The sequence below is a fragment of the Ahaetulla prasina genome, chromosome 15 (genome assembly GCF_028640845.1).
Source record: "Ahaetulla prasina isolate Xishuangbanna chromosome 15, ASM2864084v1, whole genome shotgun sequence".
Taxonomy (NCBI): Eukaryota; Metazoa; Chordata; class Lepidosauria; order Squamata; family Colubridae; genus Ahaetulla; species Ahaetulla prasina.
Genome location: NC_080553.1, coordinates 911822 through 931337, shown reverse-complemented (window position 1 = coordinate 931337; position 19516 = coordinate 911822). Strand labels below are relative to the sequence as shown.

General features: G+C 46.4%; 2 protein-coding genes across 3 annotated transcripts in view; one reads left to right on the top strand and one right to left on the bottom strand.

Moving 5' to 3' along the window:
• The window catches only part of MED15 (mediator complex subunit 15), a 55359-nt gene extending 36551 nt beyond the window's left edge, over positions 1-18808 (bottom strand). The window contains exons 1-5 of the mRNA XM_058158298.1: positions 18655-18808; positions 6869-6956; positions 6043-6094; positions 5354-5383; positions 4847-5062 (exon numbers count right to left, since the gene is read on the bottom strand). Of these exons, the coding sequence (XP_058014281.1) occupies positions 4847-5062; positions 5354-5383; positions 6043-6094; positions 6869-6956; positions 18655-18710 (442 nt within the window). The 5' untranslated portion in view covers positions 18711-18808. The remainder of the gene's footprint in view (positions 1-4846; positions 5063-5353; positions 5384-6042; positions 6095-6868; positions 6957-18654) is intronic.
• A 35-nt stretch (positions 18809-18843) lies between these two features.
• KLHL22 (kelch like family member 22) overlaps positions 18844-19516 on the top strand; it is a 29249-nt gene continuing 28576 nt past the window's right edge. Inside the window, exon 1 of one of the 2 annotated variants that reach the window (XM_058158272.1) lies at positions 18844-18921. The gene's annotated coding sequence lies outside the window, so the exon portion shown is untranslated. The remainder of the gene's footprint in view (positions 18922-19516) is intronic. The other variant, XM_058158270.1, reaches the window with a different exon arrangement.

Below are 19516 nucleotides of genomic sequence, written 5' to 3'. Positions count from 1 at the left end.
CAAGACACGTTTCGGGGGGGGAACCTCTGACTCTGCACAAGGGGGACCCTCCAACTTGGCTGCCGTCACCTCCCTGGACCTCAGAGTCTTCCGAGAGGCAGGGAGTTCGCTTGGCGAGAGAAATAAAGCTTCGATGTTGATGGGCAAAGGAGCAGCCACACGGACACCTTTATTCCCCCAGGATTGTTATCAGGTCCTTGGGCTTCACAAGAGGTACAGTTACACTGGCATGCTTAGAAGCTTTGCTTTCAACGGTGCTCACAAGTGTCTTAAATAAATATTCTTTATCGACGGAACCTGTCACATGTTTAGAGAGGAAGACATTGAAACAGCCCCTTGGGTACTCCTGAAAGGCCCCAGCATCTCTGGAAAAGGAAGCTAAACTCTCATGTAATGGTAATTTAGTCTCTCTAATCCCAATAATATTATATGAGTAGAACATCTCTAGGAAATAGCTCAACATTTTGCAATTAGAAACCATAGGATTTTAAATAACCTACATACAGCATTTAGCAATAGCATTTAGACTTATATACGGCTTCACAGTGCTTTACAACCCTAAGTGGTTTACAGAATCAGCATATTGCTTTCAACAATCTGGGTCTTCATTGAGCAGTGAGTTAGCCCTCCAGTACTGCATTCTAATCACTGCACCACCACAGCTCCATATGCTTAGCTTCTGCTAAGAACAGTTTTTATGCTAAAAATATATTTTAACTCTTTTTTTAAAACTGCAGCTGTATTCAGCGATGTAAAATGAGAGAACATATGTATAAAATACCCTCCTCACCCTTATGGGTGGTCTTGTCTTCCTCAATCTCAGGTCCTCTCCCAGGGGCCTGGGGGTTTCAGGGTTCTGTGCAGGATCTTAGGAGTCCCTGCCCCAAGTGCTCCTGCCACCCCTGGGACCACTTATGCCCTGACTTTCCACATTCCGTCCAGTTCCTCCTTCAGGCTTTGGTCCTTCTTCCTGCCTCTTGGCACTGCTACATCTAACAGCAACGTGTCTTCTGGTCTACCAGCAGGCTAGTACTTGCCTGTTTGTCTGGATCTGGTAGTCCCACAGAATCTTGGCCTTCTTGTTTTACACAACGCCCTGTGGGTTCTCCATCTAGACTTGGTGAAGACTAGCCCATACTCCATACAGGTGTTCCTGTACACAAGTCCAGCTACTTGGTTTTGCCCCTCAGTGGGCAGCTTTCTGTGATTATAGCCCCCCTGTCTTTACAAATGCAAAGGAGATTCTCATCCAGCTCTCTCTGGACAATGGAAAAACAAAGGAGGAGGAGAGGACAGCAACAAAGAAGGGGTAAGCGAGCAGGGATTTTGAATAAATGGAATAAAAGCCCCTCTCCCCTCACTCTTTTTGACTAATTTAAATTCACTTGCTAATAGGGTGCATGAAATAATTCTTTTAAACAGATGCAACTCTGATCTTTACAACTCAGCAGCCCTCGGTTGCACGGAAACGTGGCTAAATGAGACGACTGATGATAGCAGCCTGCACATCCCAGGGTTTCAGATACAAAGGGCAGAAAGAATTGCAGAAACATCTGGTAAAAATAAAGGAAAAGGTCTCTGCCTTTATATCAACAACAGATTGTATAAAAATGTAACTACACTAAAGAAATTCTGTGATGTGTGATGTGGACTTAAGAGATTAATTATCAATTGCAATGAGAGCTTTCCACATTTATTCTATTCGCAACATACATTCCTCCACAAGCTTGCATAAACAATGCATTAAAAACTCTAGTTGACCAGATTATGTGGGCTCAGGATAGATACCCAGATTCACTCCTCATTGTGTTAGGAGATTTCAACAGTTTAACTTAAGCCAAGAAACTTTCAGCATGCTAACTGTCATATTGGAGGCAAGTATACTTCAGACCACTACTACACACCATTAAAAGAGGCTTATGGATCTTTACCATGAGCAGCTGTGGACATTCTTGATCACTGTATGATCAAGATGATTCCCCTTGAACATGTTTATAAACAAAGGCTTAAAACCATAAAACCAACAATTAAATCAGTGACATCTTGGACTGAGGAGGCAAAGTAAAAGCTACAGGCTTGCCTTGACTGCACAGATTGGAACATTTTCAAAGATACCTCTGCAGACTTGGATGAACTCACAGATACTGTAACTTCATATGTCAGTTTTTGTGAAGACCTATATGTGCTTGCCAGAAACCTGCAAATACATAGTTACAACAAGCCTTGGTTCAAAGCTAAACTAAGGCAGCTACGTTATGCCAAAGAGGAAGCCTACAGGAAAGGAGACAGAATGCTGTACAATCAGGCCAGAAATGTCTTCACAAGGGATATCAGAAGAAAAAAGGTACTCTGAAAAGCTGAAGAATCTGCTCTCAACAAATGAACCAGCAAATGTGTGTGTGTGTGGGGGAGGGGGGAATATCACTGGTTACAGCAAACCTCCTTTCCATGCTGAAGGGAATCAACAACTGGCAGGTGACCTGAATGTGTTTTACTGTAGGTTTGAGAGGAAATCACTGTCATCTATTTCAATCTCAGATACACAAACAACAGCCAAGCCTCCTACAACTGACCCCATCCCTTTGGGCCCCCTACCTCTGATCATTACAAAAAGATGTGCGAGATCTATTGCAAAGACAGAAGCCTGGAAAAGCACCAGGCCCAGACAAGGTAAATCCTTCTTGCTTGATCATTCCAGATATTCTTCTAAGTAAGTATCCTTACAATTTATATTGATATTGTTTCCTAATTGTTTATTTGTACCCTATGACTATCATTAAGTGTTGTATCATTAAGTGTTAAATTTGTATCCTATGACTATCATTAAGTGTTGTAAGTGCTGTACCTTGATGAAGATATCTTTTCTTTTATGTACACTGAGAGCATATGCACCAAGACCAATTCCTTGTGTGTCCAATCTCTCTTGGCCAATAAAAAATTCTAGTCTAGTCTAGTCTAGTCTATATTCTATTCCAGTAGTAGTCAACCTGGTCCCTACCACCCACTAGTGAGCATTCCAGCTTTTATGGTGGGCGGTAGGGATTTTATCCAATACTGAAGCACTTTGCTTTTAATTTAATTCACTTTTTAAAAAATTTTCATAGCATTATTTAAAAACATTTTCATTAGGTTTTCATAAAATTCCCCGTGACAATTTAAATTTCTGAAAATATACTATTTGTATTGCCTGCGCATACGTTTAGTTCACATTATGTAAGTGAAACTAAATGGCGCTATAGTGCGACCACAAACAAAAGAACCTCGTCCCAGAATAGCTCGTGCATCTCCCCCCATACTACCCAGCTGTAACAGACAAGCAGAGCTGGTAGCCAGTGCCCCCCCACCCCAAACCCAATCCACGATGTCCGAGAGGCATGCGCAGACGACAGTACACAGCACATTACTGTGGAACCGGTGGGTGGTTAGAAAATTTTACTACTAACAGAGATACAAAAGTGGGCAGTAGGTATAAAAAGATTGACTACCTCTGTTCTATTCTATTCTGTTCTATTCTATTCTATTCTAGATTCAGCTAGCCGTGCCTGACCACACTTGTAAGTGGATCATAAGCTTTCTAACAGATAGGAAGCAGCAAGTGAAATCACATCAGATAGAATTAGCACAGGGTGGGTGGAGGTGGGGTGAGGGGAACAGGGCTGTGTGCTCTCTCCACTTCTCTCTCTATACCAATGATTGCATCTCAAACGATCCCTCTGTTAATGTATTGAAGTTTACAGATGATACAACAGTGATTGGTCTCATTCGAGACGACGACAAATCTGCATACAAACGGGAATTTGAACAACTAGCCTTGTTTTACAGCCGGAACAATCTTGAACTGAACACACTCAAACTGTAGAAATCGGAGAAGTCCTCCTATTCTACCACTTCTTACAATACTAGACAACACAGTATCAACATTAGAGACCTTCAGATTTCTAGGTTCTATAATATCTCAAGACTTAAAATGGACACCTAACATTAGAACAATAATTAAAAAGGCACAACAAAGAATGTTCTTCCTACGCCAGCTCAGAAAGTTCAGACTGCCCAAGGAGCTGCTAATAAGGGTTCTACAGAGGAATCATTGAGTCTGTCATTTGTACCTCTATAACTGCCTGGTTTGGCATTGCAACAAACAAGACAGGCATCAATAGACAGTTAGGACTGCAGAAAGAACAATTGCAACCAGCCTGCCTTCCACTGAGGACCACAAGCCAAAAGAGGGTCGTGAAAGTATCTACAGACCCCTCACATCTTGGACATAAACTGTTTCAACTTCTTCCCTCAAGACGACACTATAGGGCATTGCAACCAAAACAACCAGTGTGTGTGTGAGGTTATACACACACATAATATATGTATGTATATAGGCCTATGTGTATGTCCACCCTAAATAAATGGCACTATACTATTTTGCTTAATCTATTTAAGCCAATAATTTCCCAGTTTTTCCCTTTCTCCATAATACCTAACATATTTATACAATAATAATCAAAATGTTAATATTTGATAAGATCATATTTAGCACAGACCAAACTTCTCTATTGATTTAGAAAGAGATAGAAGTTGTAATAAAGCTGTCCTAATTAACTTTCTCCTTTGAAAATTTATCTGAACTCAGTTCTTCTTTTTCAGATGAAATGTAAGTAATAACATGACATCATATCAATGCTTTTGGAGTCCTATAATGAAGAGAGGGTCTTAACTTTGTATTTAAAAAGACCCTCCTGCATTTCTCGACAGAAGTGAAGTGTTCATCATTCTGGGGGAGGCCCCCCACCAATCCCAACCCCATCAGAGGGAGCCTCCCCCCCAAGGCCAGGGGTCTGCCTCAAACACTTACTTGGCTGGCTGGCAGCAGGGATGTTGGGGATGCCGTGAGGGGCCATCCCGGTAGGTCCTGGAGGCTGCTGCCCTGGGAGATTCATCGGCTGTCCCATAGGGGGCCCGAGCCCACTCATCCCGGCCAAGGAGGCCCCCTGAGGACGAGAAGCCATCCCCATGGCCCCTGGTCCTGCTGGAGGACCCCCAGTCAGGTTCTGCAGCGCATTCATTGGGTCTGGGGAGAAACAAAGACAGGTGCATCTGCTCTGCTCTGCTCTGTCATTTCAGCTGAAGATGCAGCCACTCCCCTCCCGCCCCGTCCCAGACCCCGACCCATCTTCTATGAAGCATAGTTCTGATAAAATGCATTTTTCAGAGCCCATTTCCTCTTTCCATCCAGCAGCCTCAGGCACCCCAGGGCACCTACCCCTCCAGGCTGGCCTTCACTTTCTGGCCATGACAAAGCAGAAAAGGCCCCAGAAGCATCACTACAAAGGAAGGGGACAAAGGAAAGGGGGCTCCTTACCGCTGACAGAGGCCAGAGACTTCTTGTTGTCTAGGAAACAAAACACATAGATTTAGGGAACAACCTGCCTGGGCCAACAGGGCTTCTGCTGGGGAACATGGGTCTTCTCTTTAAGGCAGGAGTCCTTTTAAATCTAAAATCTTGGGCTCTTCCTCCAATGGGCTTCTAGGCCCAAAACAAAGTTCCATTTGTGAGGATGTTTGGGGGCTTAGAGTTAATGCCAATATCCCTAATTCCCCAGAAAGGTCTCATTTTCTAGGAAAGAAAAATTAGGCCAACCGAAACGAGCTGAGTGATTACATTACCATTATTATTATTACAAAGGAAGCTCAAAGGTAAAGGAGAGCGTACACCTTCCCCCCAAAGCTACTGAAGCCCTTCAAAGGGAGGACTTGGGACGGTGGATCTGGCTTTCTCATCCCTCATTTTCAGCTTCCTTCCTTCCTTCTTTCCCCTCCCCTCTCTCCCCACCTAGAATTCAGCATTAGACAATTCTCCTTTGGGTTTCCAGGGACGGAGACCAGGCCCAGCTACAGTGCTTTCTCTGCTGTTGGGAACCTGGCTCCAAATTCCACCTGGGGATAGGTTGGGTGGGGCTTAAGACTTGATGTGAGCTCCCCACTCTGGCTCCTTCCCAGCCAGGAAAAATGCCCTTAAGCTAATCCACAGAAACACGAAGGGCTACTTACGAATATCCCGGAAATGGATGATGAGTCTTGCCACGAGAGAGAGATATTCGTCCTAGAATTAGAAAAGGAAAAGGCAGCAGGGAGGCAGGCGAGGGCTCATGGGACTTCTTGCCCCATCAGGCTGGGCCTGCAGGTCTTTGTGAAGCAGGGGAGAAAGGCCCCGCAGGTGGAGGGTGGCCCAGGCAGAAGCAGCCACCACCAGAGCCAAAGGCCTTGGTGGGCTCCAGGGGTCTCTCCTTGAATGCAGTGGAACCTGGCTGTTGCTCTCCTATTTCCTCGATCCATGGGGCTCAGAAACTTCACAAGCCCTCCTGCACTGCCTTGCGTGCCATGTAGTTCGGGACACCTCTGGCCACAGAGATGGGAGGAGCGGATCACCAATTCACTTCAGATTACAGTGACGGAGGGGAGGCTGGCTGAGCTGGGGGGAGGGGGGGGCACTGTCCCTGCTCTGACCCTTCGGCTTCCCAGCCGCTTGCAGTCTCCCTGCTCCTAGTCCGGCACCTTCACCACCAGGACATGCTTCTTTTTGGCTTGGGGGTGAGGAAGTGAGGGGTGAGAAACTCTTCTTCTTTAAGAAGAGTTTCCAACATACAAGCAGAGGCTCCTTTTCAGAAACTTAAATCCCATCCTGCGCAGACCTCCTCCTCCTCCTCCTCCGTGGCCCCAGTCGGAGAGCAGCAGAGCCACTCTTCTCCACAGCTGATGCCCCCCAGAGGGAACCCATGTGAGGCTGCCTCGTCTGCAGGGCCACCGGCCAGTCAGCTTCTCCTTGCAGGGGGCTCCCTCCCACCTCTTCCCTCCAGCAAGGAAAGGAACTTCTTACCCGTGTTTTGGCCTTCATGAAAACATGGTTTTCCATTTCTTTGCTGGTCTTACTGTGAGCAACACCAGCCTTTCTCATGGCATCTTCACTGCAAGAAACAAGAGTCTGCTCAGGTTTGCAGTGGCAGCCTGGGACAACTTTCCAATATTTAGGGCACGGCTCTTGTGAATCCGCCTGGCGCTTCACCTGGCTTCTCTTCACGGCTGCTATAAAGAAACACATCTATGGATTTTTTTCAGTAGGTTTTTTCCCCAGCTATAATGAACTCCTGGGAAGATTGGTGGCCAAAGCTCTTTCGCTGCTGGTCAAGGCTTGGATATGAACTGAGGCAGCTGTTCCCCCCCTTTTTTTTTTAATATATACATCAACATCAATACATGAACAGTGTGGCATCTGGGTATCATTCATTTTGACACAAATAACAATACTAATATCAATATTTGTAACATTAATTAAGCTTATATACCCCTAGTATTAATAGTCCTATTTGTATTAAGATAGAAACCTTCATTATTTAATTATTCAATATTTCAATGTATCATTCTAATGCCAATTTCAACATTGTTTAAGCATGCATAATAATACTATCAACCTCTAATCTTTCCATTTCATTCTTTAATTTATTCTATTAAATCAGGCCATCCCTACTAATGCTAGTATAGTACACATATTGTATTAAAATCTAATTCCCTTACTCCATCCTGACAACATTCACCATATTTAAACATACATATTAAATCCACCTTTCAACCTCTAATCTTCTGTATATTTATTACTGATATGAGTATCTCTGCCTTCAATTTTCCTAACAAATATACGCTCACTTGCAAATAAGATGGATGAAATACTTCTCTTAAACAAATACTATTCTGATTTTCGCAATTCAGCAGTCCTATGCTTCTCTGAAACCTGGTTAAATGAATCCATTGAAAATAGCAGCCTGAACATTCCAGGATTTCAAATTGAACGATCAGACAGGGTTCCAGAAACATCTGGTAAAAAGAAAGGAGGAGGCTTATGCCTATATATTAATTCAACCTGGTGTCAAGATTTTAACATAATTTACAAATTCTGTGACAACAATTTAGAGACTCTAATTATCAACTGCAAACCTTACTATTCGCCTCGTGAATTTTCCTCATTTCTTCTAATTGCTGTTTATGTCCCACCACAAGCCTGTGTAAATGAGGCATTACGAACTCTAGCTGACCAAATCATGGAGGCTGAAGCCAAACACCCTGATTCACTGGCCATTGTTTTGGGAGATCTAAACAAGGCAAACTTAAGGAAAGAACTACCAAAATACTTTCAGCATGTCAATTGTCCCACCAGAGGCAAGAATACTCTAGACCACTGCTACACAACACTAAAAGATGCCTATCGGTCTTTACCACGTGCAGCTGTAGGACACTCTGATCATTGCATGATTCACCTTGTACCTGCTTACAGGCAAAGACTTAAAGCCATAAAACCAATAATTAAATCAGTGAAAACCTGGACGGAGGAATCAGAATTAAAGCTACAGGCATGTTTTGACTGCACTGATTGGAATATTTTAAAGATACCTCTGCAGACCTGGATGAACTCACAGATACTGTAACATCATATGTCAGCTTCTGTGAAGACCTATGTGTACCTACAAGGAACTTGCGAATACACAGTAATAACAAACCTTGGTTTACACCTAAACTTAAGCAGCTACGACATTCCAAAGAGGAAGCCTACAGAAAAGGTGATAAAATGCTGTACAATCAGGCCAGAAATGCACTAACAAGGGAGATAAGAGCAGCAAAAAGAAGCTACTCTGAAAAGCTAAAGAATCAATTTTCAGCAAATGAACCAGCAAACATGTGGAAAACTCTTAAAAATATCACCGGCTATGGCAAACCTCCTTCCCAGGCTGAAGGTAATCAACAACTGGCAGATGACCTGAATGAGTTTTACTGCAGGTTTGAAAGGAAACTACAGCCACCTATCTCCACAACCCCATCTCAGACACACCAACAACAGCCAAGCCTCCTACAACTGACCCCATTTCATTGGGTTCACAACCCCTAGTGATCACAGAAAAGGAAGTGCAGGACCTATTTCACAGACAAAAGCCAGGAAAAGCTCCAGGCCCAGACAAGATAACTCCTTCTTGCTTAAAAGTCTGTGCTGACCAATTGGCCCCCATCTTCACCCATATTTTCAATAAATCACTAGAGATGTGCTATGTTCCTTCTTGCTTCAAACGCTCTACCACCATCCCAGTGCCAAGAAGCCCACCATCAAGGAACTGAATGACTACAGACCAGTTGCTCTAACATCTGTAGTCATGAAAACCTTTGAAAGGCTAGTGCTTTCCTACCTGAAAACCATCACGAATCCGCTTTTAGACCCCTTGCAATTTGCATACCGAGCAAATAGATCAACAGATGATGCTGTTAATATGGCTCTGCACTACATCCTACAACATCTTGAGTCTCCAAAGACCTATGCAAGGGTCCTTTTTAAGACTTTAGTTCAGCATTCAATACCATCATTCCAGACATTCTTCTAACTAAGCTAAACCAGCTACAGGTACCGGAACAGACTTGTAAGTGGATCACAAGCTTCCTAACAAACAGGAAGCAGCAGGTGAAGCTAAGCAAGATCACATCAAATACCTGTACAATTAGCACAGGGGCCCCCCAAGGCTGTGTGCTCTCCCCACTTCTCTTCTCTCTGTATACCAATGACTGCATCTCCAATGATCCATCTGTTAAGCTACTGAAGTTCGCAGATGACACAACAGTGATTGGTCTCATTCGAGACAATGACGAATCCGCATATAGACGAGAGGTCGAACGACTAGCCTTGTGGTGCAACCAAAACAATCTGGAACTGAACACACTCAAAACCGTAGAAATGGTGGTAGACTTTAGGAAAAACCCTTCCATACTTCCACCTCTCACAATACTTGACAACACAGTATCAACAGTAGAAACCTTCAAATTTCTGGGTTCTATCATATCGCAAGATCTCAAATGGACAGCTAACATCAAAACATCATTAAAAAGGACAACAAAGAATGTTCTTTCTGCGCCAACTCAGTAAGCTCAAACTGCCCAAGGAGCTGCTGATCCAATTCTACAGAGGAATTATTGAGTCTGTCATTTGCACCTCTATAACTGTCTGGTTCGGTTCTGCAACCCAACAAGAAAAACACAGACTTCAGAGGATAATTAGAACTGCAGAAAAAATAATTGCTACCAACTTGCCTTCCATTGAGGACCTGTATACTGCACGAATCAAGAAGAGGGCCGTGAAAATATTTGCAGATCCTCGCATCCTGGACATAAACTGTTTCAACTCCTACCCTCAAAACGACGCTATAGAGCACTGCACACCAGAACAACTAGACACAAGAACAGTTTTTTCCCGAAGGCCATCACTCTGCTAAACAAATAATTCCCTCAACACTGTCAGACTATTTACTGAATCTGCAGTAATTAATTTAATTTAATTAATTTAATTAATCGTTTCATAGTTCCCATCACCAATCTCTTTCCACTTATGACTGTATGACTATAACTTGTTGCTGGCAATCCTTATGATTTATATTGATATATTATCATCAATTGTGTTGTAAATGTTGTACCTTGATGAACGTATCTTTTCTTTTATGTACACTGAGAGCATATGCACCAAGACAAATTCCTTGTGTGTCCAATCACACTTGGCCAATAAAATTCTATTCTATTCTATTCTATTCTATTCTATTTCTATTCTAACTTTTAATCAGGCTCCCATTATATTAAAGAAAGAAGGGAAAAAACCCCAAGAAATAACATTTCCTTTCTATTCATCATCTCCTGCCCGTTTTAATATTTCAATTCTTATTTGTTTTTTTGGCATACCTTCCATACTCCTCCCTTGGATCTTTGTCTCTATCTACCTCTGCATTTTTACTGTTTAGTCTAAGTATTCCTTCCATCTCTATCCTCTTATGTTGCTAAGCTTCCAGGGTATCTGCCCAAACCCCTATTCAGAGGTGAAATGCTCCCGGTTCGGAGCTAACCAGCCGATCCAGTAGCAATGATGGCCAGTGGTTTGGAGAACCAATAGTGATGGCAGCTCGAGGCTCCGCCTACCTACCCAGAAGTCATTACTTCCTAGTTTTAACTAGGAAATAACCTGTTTTTTTCAGCCTCTGTGCATGCGCTGGGGCCAAGAGAGGTGGTGGTGGCGGCACTGCACGTGCAGCCCCGGGACATCCGCCCTCTCTCCCAGAGTGCCGCTGGCACCCCAGAGCTTGCCTTCGCCTCTGCAGCACACTGGTCCCTCTTCCCCTTCTCTTTCTGGATGCAGCGCTTCTGCTTGTTGGGCCACTTCCCTGCAGCGCTTCTGCTCATGCCATCACGCAAATCTCCCATGAGGAAAAATAGGGAAAAAGCAAAGCGGCTGGTTGCGGAGCTGCCAGCTTCAGGAAGTGGCCCAACAGGCAGAAGCGACGCACCCAGAAAGAGACTCTGGCCTTGACCCAGAGCCACCGCCTTCTCGCCGGCCGCTCTCCCTTCACTTTGGGTTGGGGGCCGGGGCCCAGGGTCATGCCATTCCCTAGAGCCCTGAAGCCGCCGCCCACTCCCCCTTTGCCACACGGCGTTTCCTTACCTTCGTACTGTGGCTGGCTGCCAGGGAAGGCAAGAGCCGAAAGATGCAGCAGCTGCAAATGTTTATTTCATTCATTCATCATCAGCAAGATAGGTGTGCACTTGCGCAGCTGGTGCCTGGACCAGGGCAGCGATGGCGGTGCTACATTCAAAAAGGGGAGCGGCTCTGGTAACTTTTGTTTGCAAGAAGCCTGGAGCCGCTGCATCTTTCGGCGCTTGCCTTCCCTGGCAGCCAGCATTGGGAGGAAGGTAAGGATACGCCACATGGCGAAGGGAGAGCGGGCAGTGGCTCTGGGGCAAGGCTGAAGTCAGGGAATGGTGCATTCCCCAACCCGGTCGAAGTGGGCAGCAGCTCCAGGGTCCTGCGGAATGGCGCATCCCTGGGCCCTGACCCCCAGCCCAAAGCCAAGGGAGAGTGGGTGGTGGCTCCGAGGCAAGGCCATGTTCAAGAAGGGGAGGGGCTCTGGTAACTTTCATTTGCAAGAAGCCTGCAGGCACTGCATCTTTCAGCACAAGAAGCACCTCCAGGCGCACTGAAAAAAAGAGAGGCTGCAGCTGCAGGCATCTCACAAAAAGGGAAAAGGCAGAATAGAAATTAAAAAAGTTTTCCTACTGGGTTCTGTGGGTGTGGTTTGGTGGGGGGGGGTGTCATGTGACTGAGCATGGCTGTGAGTGACATCGAGTTGGCCATGCCCACTCAGTCACAGGACACCACCCACTCACCAAGCCACACCCACAGAACTGGTAGGGAAAATTTTTAGATTTCACCCCTGCCCCTATCTCTTTTTCAATGGCATCTTCCCATTCCATTTTTAAATCTCTTCAGATACTTTTCCCCTGATTTGTTTCATTAATCATTATGGACTTTATTATCTTCTCTTCTTGTTTTGCTTGTTGATTTATCTGTTCTGTCTTTTCCTCCATTCTTTCTGTTGTCTCCTCCCTCCCTGGGCATCTTGGTCTTTATTCATCGTCCCTTGTAGAATAGTTTCTATTTTCCCATCTATGCTCTGCATTCAATTGCTTATCTCCCTAAAGTTCTTTGTCATAGAGTCCTTAATGCTTTTGGATCTGAAACAAGGTAGGTGTTCTGTTTCCCTTCCCCCAATACTCCCAGCAAAGAGTCAGTCAGAGGCCTCCTTTTCTGATTTATTTACATATATATAAATGTCCTGGCCACGTCTACCCACGGGCCTGCCAAGTTTCTGGAGATAACAAGGAAATTACAGATAAGGCCAGAATTACTCACGAATATATTCTTCCCTCCATTGATACAGTTTGCCCGCGCAAATTCATTGCTTTGTCCAAGACAAAAAACCAGGAAGTCCCGCCTCCTATTTATAGTCTCTACAGATGTCACTGCATGACAATTATGACTTGGCTTTGTCCCAACGCTTCCTCTGCTGCGCGCGCCGGTCACGCCTGCGCAGTCTTGCATCACTCCAAAACTGTTCTTGGGGCGTTGCCAAATCAGAAGGCGGCTCCAGGGAATCAGGCTTTGCCGGCCCCTCCTCCTCCCTTTGAGTGGGTGCCAGGGAGGGAAAGGGCTCAAGAGAAGCAGGGCTTGCCAGGTCTTCTCCCTCACTTTCTGAATCATCCGAGTCCAGGAGTCCGGGTCCAGGAACCTGGGTCACAACAGTAGGTCTTTCCTGAATGGATGCTGGGGCTTCTCCTGCACGAGCCCCATTTGCTTCCCTCATAGCATAGCCCACGCTCTGGACCCAATCGGGTCGCCATGCAGAAGGATGCTTCCTTGCCTAAAAGCAACAAGAGGCTGGGACAACACCAGGAACTGCAGCTGCACAGGCTCACTTGGGCCAAGAAGCCACGGCACCCGCCATTGTTCACTGAGATAAAGTCTTCTCTGGCAAGAAGAATTCTGGGCCAGGGCATCTCAATGTGTTGGATTGGGAAGGGGGGGATCAGAAGAAATCCTCCCCTTCCATCAAACCTGAGGATACTGGACTCCTCCAGTTAGATGGTTGGCTTTACTGTGAGCATCTTCTTTTCGTTTCAGGTTGTGATTTCCATATACAACTACGACCAGCTTCCAAGGGTGGAAATATATATATACAAATATAGACAAATTAACCCAGGAACAGAAAGACCTGTACAACTAAACACAAACCATTCAACCCAACAGCGGGTTCACGGACATCCTGGCACGAGGACTTCCAAGGCTTTCTGGAAAGTCTGAGGGGGAAGAACATTCCAGAATACATGCCTCCCTTGTGCCGGAAGACAGTACAGCAGTGGTGAAATCTGAACCGGTTTGCTGGCTGCACATGTGTGCTGTGTGCCAAGCGTGTGCACATGCGCAGTTTGCACCAAACATGCACTATCCCTGCATGCACAGTACACACCAAAAGGAGGCTTGGGAAGTTAAGTAGAAAAGCGAGGGAGGGGGGAATCAACTGTGGTGTGCGATCTTGGGAATCTTTTAAAAAACTTTTTTAAAGCATTTTTTACTACCGGTTTGGGCAAATAGGTAATAAAAAATGCTTTAAAAAAGTAAAGAAAAGGGACTTCCGTCTGGCTCCACTTCATTGATGGTGGTCTTTTTTAGACTGCTTACCCCGTGAGTCCGTAGAGCCGCCAGGACAGCGTAAATCAGCTGTCCGGCGGCTTGAAAATCTCCCCCTCAGGCAAAGAGGGAGAGATAAGCATTCGGGCTGAAGTTGAGCCCCCCGGAGAAGCCCCAGAAAAGTTTCTGGAGGCTTGAGGGGAGTGCTCCTTCTAAAGCCTGAAAGAAGCTCTGGACTCGGAGGGCATCTGCCTTTTGGCAGAAAAAAACGTAGCGTCCAATCTCTGCGGCAAAAATGGATTTGTGATGGATTGTAATGCGGACAGAGCAGAAACTGGAGTTCTAGCATTTGTTTGCAAGAAGCCTGCAAGCCCCTAATAGAGGATACATTTGTTGCGAAGATAGGAGAAAAGAAAGCAAATGGCATTTTGTGGAATGCAAGCAAATGGCGATTTGTGTATTGGAAACGAAAGTTAAGGAAATGCTTGTTAACAGCCAGTGTGGAACCAGGAGATATACAAGAAGATACTGACTATATGGAAGAAATGAGAATTTTATGATTTATATTCTTTTTCTTCTTTGGGACTATAGTGATTTAGAAGAAAAGTTTTTTGAATCTTTCCTTTTTAACCCCTTTTTGTCCCTTGTTACTGGGTAGGTTATATATTTTAAAAATGGCTCTTAAGCAAATAGTACCAAAAGCCACTAAAAATTTTGAAATTTCTTCAGTTCAGATACGAAAATTAAAACAAGATATTAAAGAGGAATTAAGGAATTTTTTACAGGAGTTTCTGGAGACTCATTTTTTAGAAATAGATCAAAAATTTGATGAAATAGAGAAAGAGATGTTGGATTTTAAGGAAGTGGTGGAACAGCAGAAGAGAGAAATGAAAATGGTAAAGGATGCAATTTCGCAAATATTAAGGTCTTGTATTCAGATGGAGGATAGTTTAGAAGAACTTAATAAAGTTAATTTAGAGCTGCAAAGGAAAATAGAGGAAATTCAAAAGAATCAAAACAATTGGAACTTAGATAAGATGGAAGATATACAGGCAAAGGTAGATAGGGCAGATGAAGAAAGAGTAATATTACAATATAGATTAATGGAATATGCTATAAGGGTGAGGGGTTTGAAGCAAAATAGGAAGGAAAATTTAAAAGAGATTTTTACGCAAGCTTTTGCTCAGATAAAGGGTGTGAAGCCAGAAGATTTTGAGATTAATATTGAAAGAATTTATCGTGTTAATTCTTGGTGGGCAAGACAAAATAGAGTACTGAGGGATGTGGTTATTTATTTTACAACTAAAAAGGTTAGGTATGAAATTTTGCAAGCCTTTTATAAAAATAAATTTCAAATATTGGGACAAGATATAAACATGATGAAGGAAATTCCTCCTAAAATGTTAAATGCAGCTGACTGTACCGGGATGCCGGCATCCACAGCCACTCTGTCTTGGAGGGATTGAGCTTGAGCCCGTTTCTCCCCATCCAGACCCGTACGGCTTCCAGACACCGGGACAGCACTTCGATAGCTTCGTTGGGGTGGCCCGGTGTGGAAAAGTACAGCTGAGTGTCATCAGCGTACAGCTGGTACCTCACACTGAAGCCACTGATGATCTCACCCAGCGGCTTCATATAGATGTTGAACAGGAGGGGCGAGAGAATCGACCCCTGCGGCACCCCACAAGTGAGGCGTCTCGGGGCCGACCTCTGCCCCCCCGTCAACATCGTCTGCGACCGATCGGAGAGATAGGAGGAGAACCACCGATAAACGGTGCCTCCCACTCCCAATCCCTGTTGTGTTTTCCTGGACACAACAGCAAGGAACGTGACAGAGCTTGAAATGTAAGATGCGTGTCCCGCTTCTTGCCCGCCCCACCTGCTACCCCCAAATTACATCCCTAAAAGGGGCAGGTGGCTAAGCAAGGCGCAGGAGCCCTGCCATGCCGGCGAGGGGGAAGAAGAGACAGCAAGGGGAGCCATGTCTCGCTCCATGCGTCTCACTTCTCCCCCACCCCACCTGTCAGAAATAAGTCTTTATGAGACTCATCGTGCTGCCGCCGCCGCCGCCTCGTGGAGCAGGACTCTGCAAGGATTGTGCCGCTGCACGCATGAACGGCAGCACTACCATGAAGTTCGACATACCGGCACAGCCACGAGTGGCAGGATGCCAGCTGTATGATGCTATGCTGCCATTCATGCATACATTGGAACAACAAGCCTTACGGAGTCCTGATCCACGAGGCAGCAGCGGTGGTGGGACACATCAGGGCAGCGGCAGCTAGCCGTTTGGGTGGTGCAAAGAACAGGGAGGGGAGGCAGTGGTGGCGACAGGACATCTAGTCCCACGCTCGCCATCTTCACCCCTAAAATAATAAGCCATCCCCCCCCTCCTCAATAATAAGGCCAAGTCCTTATTTCAGGGTTGAAAAGAAAATAAGACCCTGTCTTATTTTCAGGGAAACACGGTACTTATATCTTGTTGCAAAGGCAGATTCAACTGAAGACAGGCGATCCTGCAAATAGGTTGGCTTTATATCATGCAGATGGCAACCAGCATGTTGGACTCCATCTGGAAGCCCACCAGTAACCACTTTCACTCACACCACTGCACCCTGAATGAGCTGTGGTTTCTGGGTAGTCTCCAAGGGCACCTTCATCCATTGTAACACCTGTTATCTTCCATCGGTACATGTCCTAATTCATAAAGGAAGTTGACTAAGCCGTGTGTGGCCATCAGTAGGGTACCATGATCCAAGAAAAGGCATAATTAGTACACAGATAGATCTGTGCAAAGCCTTTCTTGGCCATAGCTGCTATCTGCTTCCTCAAGCAACAGCTATTATTCCAGGAAAAAACTGCAGACTGCAACATGGGGAAATGCAACTCCATTAAAAAATGAGGTTAATAAATTCCTGGAACCAGATGGTGTTGCTCCAGTTCAGCTTCAATTTATATCTTCCCATCCAGACTTGAACAGCTTCTAGAAACTGAGACAACACACTGACCTCATTCTATTTGGTCCAGATGGATACCATGATTGATGGTAGCTAAGGCTGCTAAGAGATCTGAATTTGATGTGAATCTAGAGTCAGTCAAACCACAATGGTTGCACCATCCCCATTCTGGCTCCATTACAAATGCAATCTATTTATTTATTTGTTAAATGTATTGTCACCTATTTTGCCAAGGGGCTACTCTTGGCAGCTTACAACAATAAAATGGAGTAAACAAAAAAAGTGTAAACAGAAAATAGAATCAAACAATACAACAATGTGAATGCTTAATATCTCAACAACCTTTCCTCCAAAAGGGGAGGCTGGAGAATGGAATGAGAGAGATGGTGATTTCTACTCCAGGGGTCTCCAACCTTGATCCCTTTAAGACTTGTGGACTTCAAGTCCCAGAGTTCCTCGAAGTCCACAAGTCTTAAAGGGACCACAGGTTGGAGACCCCTGAACTAGTCCTGCCTAGACATAAAATACCCACTTCTACTGCGCTACCAAAGACGTAGCGCAAATGTGCTTTTCTTTTATGTGCTGCACCAGCTTCCAAGAGGAAATTTTTTTAAAAATTATTTTTTTTCTGTTTTATTGTTGTAAGCCACCCAGAGTAGCCCTTTTTGTGTTTTGAGGGGAATGTGAAAAATACCAGATGTGATTTATAAAAATTAACTGGAGTCCTGATACTCTTAACTCCTCCTTAGGGTAGCCAGCTGAATAAGAAACATTTGGGAGTCAAAATCATATATCATCTGCAAATAAATTTAAAAGATACATAGGTCTTATCTCCCACTTTCACCCCACAAATCTGATTATTGGATCGGAGTGCTATTACAATGCTTCTATGGCTAGGTTAAATAATAAAGGCAATAAAAGAGGCATCTGCTTGGTGCCGCTTAAAATAGTAAAGGGATATGAATCATAGCTGCTTAATCATATCTGAGTTTGGCTATAAATATCTTCAATTATCTTAAGAAAACGGGTGCCAAAATTAAATTTAATGTTTGTTTTACAAATAGTATTTCCAGGGAATCAAAAGCTTTAGGTATATCTAAGGAACACATGGATAGGGAAGTTTAATTTGACAAAATTGTAAACTAACGATTTACAGTTTACAGATCCCCAGGGTTTCTACGGAAGTAGGAATAAATCTTTGGGTTACCATGAGATCAAGAGAGATTCTGCGCCTGTCCTAAAAACATGATTTCCGAGCAAGAATTCGCAACAGGCCTTAACCTGAATGGGAGGGAGGGGCGGGAGGGAGGGAGGGGCGGGCGGGCGCCCTTTTCAGGTCTCCTGACAGGCCTGCCTGCCAGACGGGCCAAACCTCCCCCGCCGCCGCTTCCCACCTGGCCGGGCCCGTCCCTGCAGGTGAGGCGCAGGGCGAAGCGGGCGGCCCTCCCTGCCGGACTCCCCCATCCTCCCACCGGGGCCCTGCAGGCAGCTGCGTGGCGGGCGGGCGGCCTCCCGCGGGGCTCTGGCCCAGCTTCGGCCTCAGGCCGGCCAGCCGCCTCCTCCGCGCCCCGAGCCCGCCCTTCCCTCGGCCCGGAGCTCGGGCCACGCGGGGCTCCCCGAGCAGCTCCGCAGGCCAGGCCCAGCCCCCCCCCCGGGGGCCCCGCCACTCACATCTGGCTGACCAGCTTCTGCCGGAAGTTGGCGCTGCGCCACTCGCTCTCCTCCATCCCGCCGCCGCCGCCGCCGCCGCCGCCACGGACGCCCGAGCCAGAGCGCCTCCGCAGGGCCGCCGGAAGTGGGCGGGCGAGGGGCGCGCGGAACGCCGGGAAGTGGAGTTCCGCAGCCGCGCTTCCTGCTTCCGCCCCGGTCGACCCCGCGGGTGGCGGGCGGAGCCTGTGGCGGCGCTGGGCGGGCCCGCAGAGCCCCGTCTCCGGCCAGGTAGGGGCGGCGGGGACGGTGGGCCGCTGGCCGCGGGGGAAGGCCGGCCTGGGCGAAGAGGGTGGGGCTGGAGAGAGGCGGCGGGGGCGGTCTTCCCCGGCCAGCCGCCCGAGCCCCCGCGGGGAGCCCCTTCCAGGGAGCTGCTGCCGGCCGAGCGCGCGTCCCAAGTGCCCCGGAAGCCCCGCCGAGACCCCCCCCCCGCCCCCATCACTCCGGGCCCTCCTGTGCAGCTGGGCGCAGAAGCCGTCGGGGGGGGGGGGGCTTCGGCTCTCCTGCCGCCTCTCCCCTGCCTGGGCTGAGGTCGGGAGGGCTTCCCCGCTGCTCCCCGGGGGGAGGAGGCGCCCCAGAGTAGCCCCCCCCCCCATGGTGTTGGGGGCGGGGGGCGGGGGGGCAAAATCAAAGCCCGGCCACGGAAAGCTTCCTCTGGAGATGCAGCAGGTCGTGTTTGGGACGGAGCCAGGCAGAAACGGCGACCGAAGCTGGCTCGAAATGCAGTTTTGAGTTTGTTTTGCTAAGACAGGAGTAGTTCTATCTCAGAAGATCCTGAACCGGGTTTTAACCAACAAGCTTATAATAGCTTTTGTCCCTCTACGCT